Source organism: Dreissena polymorpha, chromosome 2, assembly GCF_020536995.1.
Source record: "Dreissena polymorpha isolate Duluth1 chromosome 2, UMN_Dpol_1.0, whole genome shotgun sequence".
Taxonomy (NCBI): domain Eukaryota; kingdom Metazoa; phylum Mollusca; class Bivalvia; order Myida; family Dreissenidae; genus Dreissena; species Dreissena polymorpha.
In genome coordinates, this window is record NC_068356.1 from 154,634,140 (window position 1) to 154,648,387 (window position 14,248).

The following is a 14,248-nucleotide window of genomic DNA, read 5'->3' on the forward strand; positions in this document are numbered from 1 at the left end:
CGACTTCAAGACGTGCTGACTGACTACGGCAAATATTTGTGGTTAGATAAGTAAACGATTTTCTCTTAACGTGACACTATACTATTTCCGTAGTGTTTTTGTTTCTCATCTTGAAAGCAAAACTGTGTTTATCGATCATAGCAAATTATGTCTTCCCCTGATGATTTACTGACCGAGTACAGACACATCGATGAAGCCAAATTTCAGGGGATTTTTTCTCTAATCAGCCTATAAAATATTCGAATGTATTTGAACATTGATGAAAATGAATTAAAAAAAATCTGCAAACAGTAGGTTTTACTCACGAATTAAGTAGTCATAAAGACAGCGCTGTTAACCCTTAATTTGTTTTTGATGCATTACTTGTTACACTAGTAGTTCGCACGGTGTCTATAAGTCTCTTACATTAACATCTGTATAGAACACTCGTGCGCTTTTTCGGCGTAGCTGTTTTACCTAGTCCATATAAACGTACTCCCAGAGCCTATGATAATTTTTGCTATGGCGGCTTTGGGAGTACATATGCTTCTCTTTTGCACCCAGAATACGTACGCATCACTAAACAGACGTCGATGGTTACCAGTTAAGGAAAGCGATGAATAAACTTCAAAAACACATTGTTAGCATTATGTGTTACAATATAAATAACTTAAATGATATACCAGGCCATGTATTTGTTACTTTTTCCGCTCAGCACACAACGAAAAAATCCCAAGAGCATATAAAAGAACAGATCATGTGGCCTACTTTAAACACGCAAAAAGTGAAACTTCAGCTACGCCAAGAGCAGAGAAAAACCTTAGTATACAGTACGATCCTTCCTCCGTGCAAGGAAACAATTATCAATCAGTTAGAAACAAAGCAAATTCGATGGAGAAAACACAAATGTTCATGACCATCAAAACAACTGCAAATACCACATTGAAACGGTCAATGCAAAAGCAATTTTACTCAAATGTGATGTTAAGAAGCCAAAGGTAAATGTATAACATTATCATTACGCTATGGCCGTACTTCCCAATCATTCTTTGATGGTTATGTATTAAAAATAAACGTAGACCAATTAAATCTTACTCCACAGTTTATTGAGTTTAAAGACACGCAGGCTATCAATGATGCCTATATAATCAGCAAAATGGTCTGTGTGAAGAATACTTTATTTTGCGGTGTCAAATTACAAGTAAGACTCAATATAGACACTATTTATAACATGATTGATTTAAGATCTTTCGCCAATCTTAACTTAAAGCTGAAGAGTTGTTGGTGAATACGGGGCTATGGCCTATAAATTGTATCTTTATAGCTGAAATATTATTCTTGTAATACTCTACTTTTTAATTCATGCAGGAATATAACTAAAATTTTATGAAAGAAAACGTGCAATGTACAGTATGTATAAACATAGTTTTGAGTTTGATATTTTAAACCATTATTCAAAATCGGAAACGTTTCATATCTTATCTTAGATGTTTCGAAAACTTGATCAGGCATGGTTATTACAAGAGAAGAACTACACGTTATCACAAGAGAGGCACTCATTCGACATTCACCGAGCAAAATTATGGCTTTCGCATTTCGTGTAGCAGTTAGCGCATTAATTGTAGTTTGGCTTGGTAATTGCGACGCGGGTAAGCACTATTCAGTTGATGTTATTTAAATCAATGCCATATTTAACGATATGCAATAAATTGTTGCTGTATATTACAAATATTATGCAACTGACATATTTGTGAAAACAAACACATGAAACCGTATAACCATCAACCGTTAACCGTTATACGCAAAATAAGTGTTTAAAGTTCCATGTGTTTTCTCAAAAAAATACTTATGCCCGCAAATTGGACCCATAATCGCATTTTAGATGTGTCATACATGAAATAAGCCCATCGTTTTTGTCATCAACGTGATACTATGTATTGGTCTGACATGCTTTATTGTTGTGTATGTATTCCCACAAAACGTGCATTTGATAACCATTTGTTAAACAACATGCGTATAACGCATTTCAGGCAGAATCAAATTACATTGTCAAATGTCCCATTTAATAAAAAAGCCCATTTACTGTCGCATATTCACGCCGCAGCTCATGGCAAACGAAACCATTTAAATTGAACTTCCGGAAAGTTGACCACTGTTTGGGTTTAATTCAAATAGTATTTGTTTCTGATGGCAGTTATTCAAATACCATTCGTGTGCTGACACGGGATCAGAATTGTTTGTAACAGCTGGAGTTTCACCTTTGTGTTTAAATAACCAGAAACGACTTGTCAATAAATTAATGATTTAGTTGATAAAACAAAGTTTATGGTTCATCTTAGATAACAGGTGGAGCTAACTATGTTTTGTAACTGGTAAGTCTTTTCTTTCCGGTTGCCAGTTGAGGGCTGCCCCAGTGGATGGACGAGATTCAAGGACTCTTGCTACCATTTCGGTCACGACACTGAGCCATGGATGGTCGCACAAGTAAGGGTCCATTAGTATTGTCATCGATAAACTATTATTACCGCGTCTCTAAGAGATAATGTATTAAAAGAGGTCATGCTACACAATGAGATCTTGTCATATATATATGTATTATATGAATAATGTATCATCGATTAGTGATCTGTTAAGCAATATTGTCATTTAAACATGCATTTTATATTTTCCATTTGTCTCAATACGTATTTATAATCATTATAAACGGTAAAATTGTCATTGACCAACTCATTCTACAAATAGCAATCGTGTCAAATACTTACTAATTCTATACTTACACACATAATTTTTCTTTAAATAGCTTTCTAAAATCATAAATACTCGTTCAGTAGACAGTAGCTGCATCTCGTCACTGCTGTACAATATCATTCAACATAAGTTGAATATCGCGTGATATCGGTATCAGTTGTATAAATATGCATATGTACGAGCGTTTTCTTTTTCAAGTTTCAAGAAATAATTAGGACATATGGCAATCAATGTTGTTGTAAGCAAGGAAAATATATCTGCAGATGGTTTGCAGAGACCTCGGTGGCCATCTTGTTGAAATCGAAACCGCTGCCGAGGAAAACTTTTTGTCAACGGAGACGGTGCGAAGGGGAGGTAACTAAGAATTATTACCCAACAGCTAAATGAATTTATAGAAGCAAACATTAGGTCTGTTAAGGGTAAATTCAGTTAAGATCGTATTTTCTCCCTTTAAGCGGTAACAACAAAACACAGTCGTATTATGATTTTCTCATTAGTGGTTTTGTTTTAACATTGTATCAGTATATGTATTTGGTTATTTTACAGTTCGTTCATGTCTTGTCTGACATCGTTAATATTTGTATTTTTCATTAAATTGATTTAAATTGGAAACATTATACATTTAACAAATACATATTTCATATCACAGATACCAGCATGTATATACACTTCAACACCGTAATTTCGAACACCGATAATCCGAAGTCACCGTTATTTCGAGGTATTTTTCCGGTCCCGAATTTGGTTCTTCTTTGTTTAATGTAAAATTTCATTGTTAATCCGAACTTCGTAATACCGAAAACATCAGTTAATTCGAATTGATTCTGTCGGTCCCGACAATATAATTCGCACCTAATCATCAATCTTTAATCCGAAGTCAAAGCTGCAAAACGCTAAGCAAAATTTCACACCTTTGTCGACTGGGCGTGGCGCGTCAAAAGCTGATAATTACTCCTTTGTCGTCTGCGCGTAGACGTTAACTTTATAGTGTCGTCAAAAGCATTTTATAATGTCGTCAAAAGCCGATAATTACTATTTAGTAACAAATAAACGTGTCACGTTAGTTCTGAGTAAATGTGGTCCAATGAAATTCATCTTATATAAACTCTACCTTCTGCCGCAAACACGGGCGGAAGTGAGTGCTTCAATGTCCTTGACACATTGGAGAAATATGTTACACGCGTCCAGTTTTAGTGCTGCTAAGTCCAGTGTTCAGAGAGACATCGCGTCTTATTTTCAAAAAATGTTAATACATTTCCGAAAATGTATTCATCTGTATTTACATGTATGACAATTTGTGCTATTCGTTATATTTAATATGGTCTGATAATTTGTGGTATTCGTTATATTTTATATGTTCTGATAATAAGTGCATATTCATTATATTTAATATGTTCTGTACTTAGAGAAAACATAAAAAGAAGAACAAGAATCGTTTTATTCCTTCGTTTGTTACAAGTAGAAATCTATTGCCATCTGACTAGTTTACGTTTTTAAGTCAAACAATTATTAATAGTAGCGTGTAACCGAGCCATGCGAATTCCATAACGTTTTATTATTACAGAATCAAAGAAGTTGTCTGTCAAATGTTTATTTCGAATTATCGTTAATCCGAAGTTTTTTTAACGGTCCCGACCACAGGTGGTTAGCGTGTGGCTATGATATTAATTAGTGAAAACATCATTTTGAATGATAAATAATCATATTATAATGAAAAATTAACTATTCTGAAAAAAAAATTCACTATCAAATATATATATATAACAAGGTATGCAACCCAAAATCAGCCCAAAACGGGGTGCATCGCTTTGAACAGCCATATCTTCATCAATTGTGTAGCGATTTTCACGATCTCGGTCTTATTCAACGCAGAATTTCCTTTCTGGAAATGTAAATGTTTTGCAATATTTTTACAAATGCTGGGTCAACTTTTACGAAATAACACGATACACAACTCGCATGACCCAGTTGACAGTGATCATGCAGTCTTTAAGACTGAAATCTTCACGGAGTAAAGGGCAACTTCCCTACCAAGTTCATGTAGTTCGATACCATAATTCAATAAAACGTATGAAAAAACATTATTACCGTTCTTGTCGTTACATTATGCATCAAGACTAACTGTCCAGCGCCGTTTGAAACCTTTGTTTACATACATTTCAACTAACTGACATTTTAAACATACGAGTGATTTCATTGGTCCAATGCGGAGGTGTGTCTTTACAACTGGAGATTTCATTCATAAAGACTGCATGATCACTGTCAACTGAGTCATGCGTGTTGTGTATCGTGTTATTTCTTAAAAGTTGACCCAGTATTTGTAAAAATATTGCAAGACATATACATTTCCAGAAAGGAAATTTATTTCTGCGTTGAATAAGACCAAGATCGTGAAAATCGCTGCACAATTGATGAAGATATGGCTGTTCAAAGCGATGCACCCCGTTTTGGGCTGATTTTGAGTTGCATACCTTGTTATATATATATATATATATATATATATATATATATATATATATATATATATATATATATATATATATATATATATATTTGATAGTGAATTTTTTTTCAGAAAAGTTAATTGTTCGTTATACTATGATTATTTATCATTCAAAAAGATGTTTTCACTAATTAATATCATAGCCACACGCTAACCACGTGTGGTCCCGACGACTTCGAAATAACGGTGTTGAAGTGTAGTTCTATCTAATATATTATAACATATACCTTGCTGTGCTATGAAGTACCTATTGGTAATAATGTTTTCATAGTGGTATACAATTACATAACATTGAGAAGAAATATTAAAAACATAATGCCCAGATATTTACGACCATGTGGTACATAATTAATTTAAAATTAAGACCATGTGATACAGATATTTCATTGCTTCAGATATCTCCCATGTTCAGAGTTAATATGAATATATCATTTTAAGCTGATCAATATATTTTGTTTCGAAAAAATCTTAAACGTAACTATAAAACACGAGCTCAAATTTAACGCCACATTACAGTCCCATATTGGATTGGTGCCTCCGATCTCCTCATTGAAAACGATTGGCAATGGATGACGTCACATTCAAGTCTTTCCTACACGGCCTGGAGTCCCGAACAACCAACGAATTATGGCGGCAATGAAAATTGTGCGGAAATCAGACCGTCGGACGGGAAATGGAATGATGATCAATGTGATAGATCTATCAACTATATTTGTGAGAGAAGGTAAATGACTCTGATTATAACATATGCAATATTTGCATATTAATGTTCTCTATGGAATGCACCACTATATTCAAAATTCAACCTTAATATGTTTTATTTCATAGTGTTACTTATGATTTCAGCAATGAGGTGGAGGTCATTGAATAAATGACTTGAAGATTGCTGAAGACCTCATCTAGCTAAAATAGCCTTCCTCTTGCGTCAATGATGGGTTTTTGTTTGTGAAATTATATTAATATAAAGCAAGTTTAATTAATTTTTGTTGTCCTATATCACCGGCCACAAAAGTAAGGAGTTTCATGATTTGCAAAATCTCGAAGATTGGTATGGAGTTATCGTTTTTACATGCATATTTGTTATCTCTGGAGACTTTTGAGTGGGCCTTTGCGATCATACACCCGATGACCTGTTTTAACATATTAAATACAACCACAATGTATTTAAACCGCTGTTTATTTCATCATAAGTCACCGTGTTATAAGCCTGAGTAGAGCAATTCCGTTGCAGTGTGTTTAATCGTAATAAATTGTGACGGATACTCTAAAAAACAAACATTGTTTAACCAAAGTACGTAATAGAATGCTTGTCGGTTGACATGATATGGGTCGCTACGCTTGACGTATGGTTTAAATACGATTACAGTAGGATCGGTAATAACTGCTATCATGCATGTCTCCAAAAAGACATGAAGGACCACAAAGAGACAACGAAATGGCGCATTGCATATGCTTAAAGAGATGTCCATGTGTACAACCTTCTAACGTAATTTTAACGTTTATGAACGAGGTATCATGATGTCTTAAAGCGAGATTATACGATACATTGAAGACAAATTTCATAAAATGCAGCAAAGACAAATTAGCGCCCCGAGCCGGTTGTGACGAATATAGTTCGTACATATTTTCCTACAATAAGCGAAGCATTCGTCTGTTAAGTTAGTGTTCGTGTGTCGTATGAATAGATATCGTTGCAGGATAAGTTTTTTTACACATGTTATATAAATTAATAAATATTTGACAAAATCGTGTTATCTCGCTTTAACCCTCTTGAAGCTTACTCAAGCATAAACAGTATTGGCTATTCGTAGAGAGTAGATTTTTTCAATGCGAACCACTTTTATCGTTCTACAATCGCAGGAGATGCGTGTGCTACCAGTAAGTTAACCATGCATTGCCGTTTGAAAACAGTTAGATGTTGTTAATTTCCTTTTGCAATTGTCATGAATATATTGTGGCAAATTTGCAGTGTGGTTAATATATGTTGATTGTCATTGATATTCTGTGATAGCCGTTTCTTTTCGTTGATGTTCGTGTATTTTCGTTGATAATCTTTATTATTCACAGCCATGGTGTTCGACAAACGCAGGTATGCGTATGAAGATGAAATGAGTCGCGTTCTGAGAAAACTGGGCTTAATGCATGTGCGTAAAGTGTCGTCCCAAATTAGACTGTGCAGTCCGCACAGGCTAATCAGGGACGACACTTTCCGCCTTAACGTGATTTTCGGTAAGGAGAGACTTCCTTGAAACTAAAAATACCATAAAAGCGGAAAGTGTCGTCCTTGATAAGCATGTGCGACACTTGACGCACATGTATTAAGCCCAGTTTTCCCAGAACGCGGCTCAAATCAGGTTGCAGTATATCCCGTGTCATCGCAATGAACTTCACCTAACTTCTTTTCATTCTTCAATTAAGCCTGGTGGCTTTGTGTTAATTTCTTAAAACGAACCTCTATGTTCCCTATCAACAAACGAACAATATCACTCTTTATTATATTCCTGTTTAATGCATTTAACAAAATACAGGTTGTATCAATCGTTGAAATAAAAAATCCCGTATAACGCTACTCGCACTCTGGATCAGCAGACGATTTATTTCATAAATCAATCTCTGGGTTAATGGGCGCCATCTTTCGAACTACTTTCAAAAGTACAACAACAACAATAACAGTAGAAGACAATTTTAATTGCGAAAAGTTGAAAAATTGAGTACATGTGTCACGGTTGTTGAGTGAAATAGTGTTATTTTCAACTGTGTATGAAGCATGTGAACTGGTAGTTGAATAACCGAATTGTTGGTGGAAATGGAATTTAGAAATATATCTAATAATTCATCATCGTGTAGAATAATCATCAGCATCATTTCTGTGGAACATTGCACTATTAAAAAAACAAGTGTTTCATAGATATGGTGCTTTTGACATAGTTCACTAACCATCAAGACTGAAATGATTCATGCACACAGGTAAAGTAAATAATTGAATTTGTGCAGAATGTTTATTTTTTACAAATTATTATTTAATTTGACTAGTTCTGGCTACCATAACTTTAAATGTCGCTTTTTATGATTTTTGACTGGCGCGACTTTACAGGTCTGTCAATACTATATAAACTGTACGCTGAAGTTTCTTTAGCTATAATTTGACCAATTTATTTTAGATTGATTGCACTGAAACTCAAAGTCTAAAGCTTAGTAAGACACTTAAGCCAGTTTTCTGAGAAGAAACAATACTTGTTCAGAGTATAGCAGGCTCATGCGGCCTCTGCCCTGGTTTATTTATTTGGCCTCGGCCTTTAACCTGGGTCGCTTTGATTTCAGGTGTTTAGCCCCCATATCAACAAGGCTCTCGACCCTATATGTAGTTATTTATATTGTTTAAGATTTTGAGAACCCTCACTCGGTGCCAGTGGGGATAAAACAGGGACCTTGTTATAGCTAGATGAATGCATCAAATATGCCAGCAACACTTTATAATCAATAACTTTATAATTGATGATTCTGTTCTTTTAACTACATTACTACTTTACCAAAACAATGTGAAACACATTTTTATGCCCCCAAAGGAGGGCATATAGTGATCGCACTGTCCGTCTGTCTATCCGTCACACTTTGCATTTAGGTTTCAAAAAAATGCTCATAACTTCTATGTAGCTTCAGATGTAACATTCATATTTGGTATGCATGTGTATATGGACAAGGCCTTCCCATACACACACAAATTTTGACCCCTTTGACCTTGAACTTAGGGTCGGCTTTTAGGTTTTGAAAAATGCTCATAACTTCTATTAAAGCGTTTATCGGGGGCGTATGTCATCCTACGGAGACAGCTCTTGTTTTTGCTACTGTCCTCTGCACAAACCATGATATATCTGCATATATGCATCCAACCAAATCAGTAAAACTATTTGTCACTTAATTACAGTAAACTTATTGCATGTTAACTTTTCAACAATATATATATACATGTATATATAATTATATATAACAGATCTTGAAAAACACTCGCATCAAACTTCAAATTGTTTTAGTAAATTATAGGCTTTAATTGGTATTGTGACATTGACACCACTCATGCATGCGACTATACAATTATACAACTATGGAGCACATTATTTATGAGAAATTCCAATACATCAACATATCGTCTCAGATTTAAGGCAGATAATCTAGTGCTTTTTTGCTGCCATTTTTACTATTACACATTTTTTCATTTTATGTTATGATGCATTGATCTTGTTTCTAAATTAACCAAGCAATCATGTTAAACTTTTGAAGAAAGATGTTGTCTAATAAATATAGGAAATATAATCACTACAAAGTGAACAAAATTCAGTTGCATACTGTGACCAACAAAGATTTGCCAAAGAGCAATTCAGATCATGATTTAAATTAAATACAAGTAATATGAAAGTCTGCCTATTAGATCCCAGTTAAGACTTATTTGTCAAATCTGCACATTAATTTTCCCTTAGCCATGTAGAATTGGGGACTAAATACCATCAAGTCATGTAAAAAGGAGCAGGGTATAGCACGCTGCTATTAATCTCTTGAGCGTTCACATGAATTTTACGGGTAATTTTCATACAACAAATGATATTTTGTAGTGTAATGATAAAGCATTATGAGCACAAATTATATCCCTTACTAGTGGTGCAAAAATCATTTAAGTGTCACATTTCAAAAGAAAATTTATTTAAGAAGGTATTATTAATTGTTAAAACGTTATAAAAGGTTATTTCAATTCACTAAAGCATCTAATTACAAGAACAAGTCCATTTTATGTCCATTTCAATACATGTAACAGTATTGGCATTGTATTTATCTGCATTTGATGTGCATTTAATACACTTAAAAATGCAGACAAGACACACTTCTAACAGAAACAAATGTATTTTTTTCTGCATTTTTCCAGCATTAACACTCTTCAAGTGTATTTTTTATCATCCCAAATACACTTTACCAGTAAAAAGGTATGTTAAAATGCATTTTTAGTTTGTTTTAAGTATATTTTCAAATGCATTAAGACACTCTTTTCTTTTGCAAAAAATGTTGAACAAAAACTTGAAAATATTTAATATACTAAAGTGTAGTAATAATTAAAGTTTTGTATGAGCATTAAAAACAGTGTCAAATTCATACCAGTGCCTATTTAGTAGCAGTAAGCCTTATATGGTCTACTTGTGGTAGAAATAATGCATTTTGTATAATACAACATACATAAATTAAAAAATATAGCTGCCCATACAGTTCAATACAATGTTCAATTAACTACACTATGCAAAGTTGAAATATGACATCAAGCTTGGAATAATCTTTTCAATAATGAATAATATGCTGTTTTAATTTATAAGTGAAGTGAAATAGACACTTGCATATAAAAACTGATTTTAAATCAAAACTAAATGTTTAATTTGATTTTTAGCTCCACTGGCCAAAGGTCCTGTGTCCATCGTGCATCCATGCATAAACTTTTCCTTTAAACATCTTCTCCTAAACTACTGGTCCAATTCTGATGAAATTTCTTAGGAATGTTCCTGGGGTGTACCTCTTTCAAATTTGTTCAAATTATGCCCCTGGGGTCAAATTTGACTCTGCCCTGGGGGTCACAAAATTGAAAATTTGCTTAAATACAATGTAAGGCCTATTTTGTGAAAACTTTCAAAATCTCCCGTCCATAACCATTGGGCCTAGGGCTATCAAATTTGGTATGTAGAGACATCTAATAGTCCTCTACCAAATTTGTTCAAATTATACCCCTGGGGTCAAATTTGACCCTGCCCAGGGGGTCACAAAATTGAACATATGCATATATAGGGTATATTTTGTGAAAACTTTACAAATCTTCTCGTCCATAACCATTGGCCTAGGGCTACCAAATTTGGTATGTAGTGGCATCTTATAGTCCTCTACCAAGTTTGTTCAAATTATGCCCCTGGGGTCAAGTTTGACCCTGCCCCGAGGGTCACAAAATTGAACATATGCTTATATAAGGCCTATTTTGTGAAAACTTCAAAAAATTTCTTGTCAATAACAATCCGGCCTAGGGCTATCAAATTTGGTATATAGTGACATCTAATAGTCCTCTACCAAATTTGTTCAAATTTAATCCCTAGGGTCAAATTTGACCCATTCCCCGGGGGTCACAAAATTGAACATATGCTTACATAATGCCTATTTTGTGATAACTTAAAAAAAAAATCTTGTCCATAACCATTAGGCCTAGGGCTACACAATTTGGTATGTAGTGACATTGTATAGTCCTCTACTTAGTTTGTTAAAATTATGCCCCAGGGGTCAAATTTGACCCTGCCCCGGTGGCCACAAAATCAATTATATGCTTATATAGTGCCTTTTTTGTGAAAATTTTAAAACTCTTCTTGTCCTTAACCATAAGGCATAGGGCTACCAAATTTGGTATGTATTGACATGTTAAAGTTCTCTACCAAGTTTGTTCAAATTATGCCCCTTGGGTCAAATTTGACCCTACCCGGGGTCACAAAACTGAACATACGCTTATATGGGGCCTATTTTGTGAAAACTTTAAAAATCTTGTTGTCCATAACCATTGGGCCTAGGGCTACCAAATTTGGTATGTAGTGACATCTAATAAACCTCTACCAAATTTGTTCAAATAATGCCTCTGGGGTCAACTTTGACCCTGCCCCGGAGGGTCACAAAATTGAATAAACGCTTTTAAAACGCCTATTTTGTGAAATCTTTTAATATCTTCTTGTCGAAAACCATTTGGACTATGGCTACCAAATTTGGTATGCAGTAACATCTTATAGTTCTCTACCAAGTTTGTTCAAATTATGCCCTTTGGGTCAAATTTGATCCTGACCCGCATGTCACAAAATTGAACATTATATACGCTTATATCTTGCTTATTTTGTGAAAACTTTAAAAATATTCTTGTCCTTAACTCTAGGACCTAGGGCTACCACATTTTGTATGTAGTGAGATATAGTAGTCCTCTACAAAGTTTTCTCAAATTATGCCCCTGGGGTTAAATTTGACCCAGCCCAGAAGGTCACAAAAGTGTACATGTGCTTAAATAGGGCCTATATTTAAGTATTTGCACATGCAGAGAAATTTGTTTCAGCCTTTTTTTCAGCAGTGGAGTGATACAGGGCCATCATGGCCCTCTTGTTTAAATACTCAAAAATGAAACCGTGTTCATGCTTGCATGAACACAGTTTATAAATGCTGTCAGAATTATAAAATATGCAATTACTATAAATACAAATGCCATGGAAAAGTGCTTTTTGTACTAAAAAATTCGAATGAATATTACAATAATACATTCTGAATACTTTAGTATGTAATTAACAGTTTTTGTCTGAGAAAATCACTAAATTTTATATATTTATTCAAATTCACATAAATCATATTTCAAAAACACATCATTACTTCAAATCCTTTCACACAATACTGTAAAAAATGCACAGTTTCTGATTGTTATTGATTCTTTATTAATTTATACATGTACCATTTTTTAATCTTGATGCATCCTCAATTGTATAATGCACATCTTAATCTGTTTTAACAATTATAATATAAAGATTAAGGCTGACTCAGTAAAATAATGATCCATGATTTCTGCAGTACTTGCAGACAAAATAGGAATACTGCTGTGATATTATCTATTTATCTAATGGGATATTAATTTGGCTTCAATAGAAAAAAATCAAAGCATACACATGTATAAAATGTGTATGTATATATTAGTTAAACTTAAATTGATTGACTATCGATAAAAAGATATTATAATATATGTATGTATATATATATCCTTGTAAAACTAAACATTAAATATGTATGTTTCTATTACATCATTTAGGACTTTTATTTTCAGACAAAGTAGAGTGAAGCTTAAAACAGTATCCAATTGTAACAGTCAATTTTGGGAAAATCAACCTTATAATTATTTTTCTGTGTTGGCCAATGTCATAATTGGTATAAAATGTATATTGAACTGGAAGTTTTCTTTATTTTAAATGATAACATTTGCTTGGTCAGCCATAATTGTCACAATCAAGTGGTCTTTTTACACTGTAGTTTTCTCACTGACTATGGGTTTGTTCTGAGAATGAGCCACACAAAGTATTGTTGGGGAGATGAGTTGTCAATTTTATGTTTATCAGTCTTTCATAATCCAGAATACCTGTAAAAAGGGAATTTGTAACTAATAATCACACAATATACACAATTAAAATTGTATGCATTTAGATTTATTTAGTACAGCACATTAATCATTTTCCAAAAATATGTAGCAACATTACATTATATAATGCTGCAATACTAAAGTAATTTACTAATTAAAGGTCGCTGATGTGTAATGGATGTGGTGTCCATCTAATGATCTGGAGGTCACTGGTTTGATCCCCAGTGTGGGAGCATTCTTAAGAAACCTCCAAGAGACACCCAAGTACTGGTTCTAGGCCCAGGAAACGAACTCAAGAGCATTTCACATACATGTACGTAGTTAGTACTTTAAATTTAATCAAACTAAAAATGGGTTAAAACTAACAACTGAAACCCTTATTAATACATTTTATTTTGAATCAAGCAAATGTGCAAATTCATTAAAAATAATGAGTAAACTATAAAAATTCTACTTTAAAGTAATCATGATAATTTAGATCATTTTCAGAATATTTAATGATGATAATGATACAATTATATATTCCCTAAATGATAAAAATAAAACATGTAATGTTAATTTATGAAAAAAACGTTGTAATTTTATCAATATCATGGTAATTACAACTAGATACAGGCAATTAGATCAGAAACGTGCATTAATTATATTAACCCAGGACATTGCAAACAGCGTAGACCCAGATGAGACGCCGCATAATGCGGCGTCTCATCTGGGTCTGCGCTGTTTGCTTAAAGAAATTTCTGTAAGAAATATTCTAAATATAGAAATAAATATACCAGACACCCCTACTTTTGGAAATAAATTGATCCAATTTAGAAGGATGGGAGAGTCCACTGGGCATAAATGGGTTA

The 14,248-nt window shown here is 33.7% G+C and overlaps 1 protein-coding gene across 3 annotated transcripts; it reads left to right on the forward strand.

Annotated features, from left to right (window-relative positions):
* The first annotated feature begins 1,120 nt into the window (after positions 1-1,120).
* Positions 1,121-6,210, forward strand: LOC127870502 (perlucin-like). 3 transcript variants are annotated; one of them, XM_052413094.1, is made up of 5 exons: positions 1,462-1,628; positions 2,378-2,463; positions 2,991-3,081; positions 5,747-5,954; positions 6,077-6,210. In XM_052413094.1, exons 1-5 carry the CDS (start codon positions 1,490-1,492, stop codon positions 6,099-6,101), a joined length of 549 nt encoding a protein of 182 aa, XP_052269054.1. In that variant the 5' UTR covers positions 1,462-1,489; the 3' UTR covers positions 6,102-6,210. The 3 variants fall into 3 exon arrangements, with proteins under 3 accessions (XP_052269056.1, XP_052269054.1, XP_052269055.1); XM_052413095.1 differs by having other exon boundaries at positions 5,817-5,954; XM_052413096.1 differs by lacking the exons at positions 1,462-1,628; positions 2,378-2,463 and adding an exon at positions 1,121-1,180.
* The last annotated feature ends 8,038 nt before the right edge of the window (positions 6,211-14,248 follow it).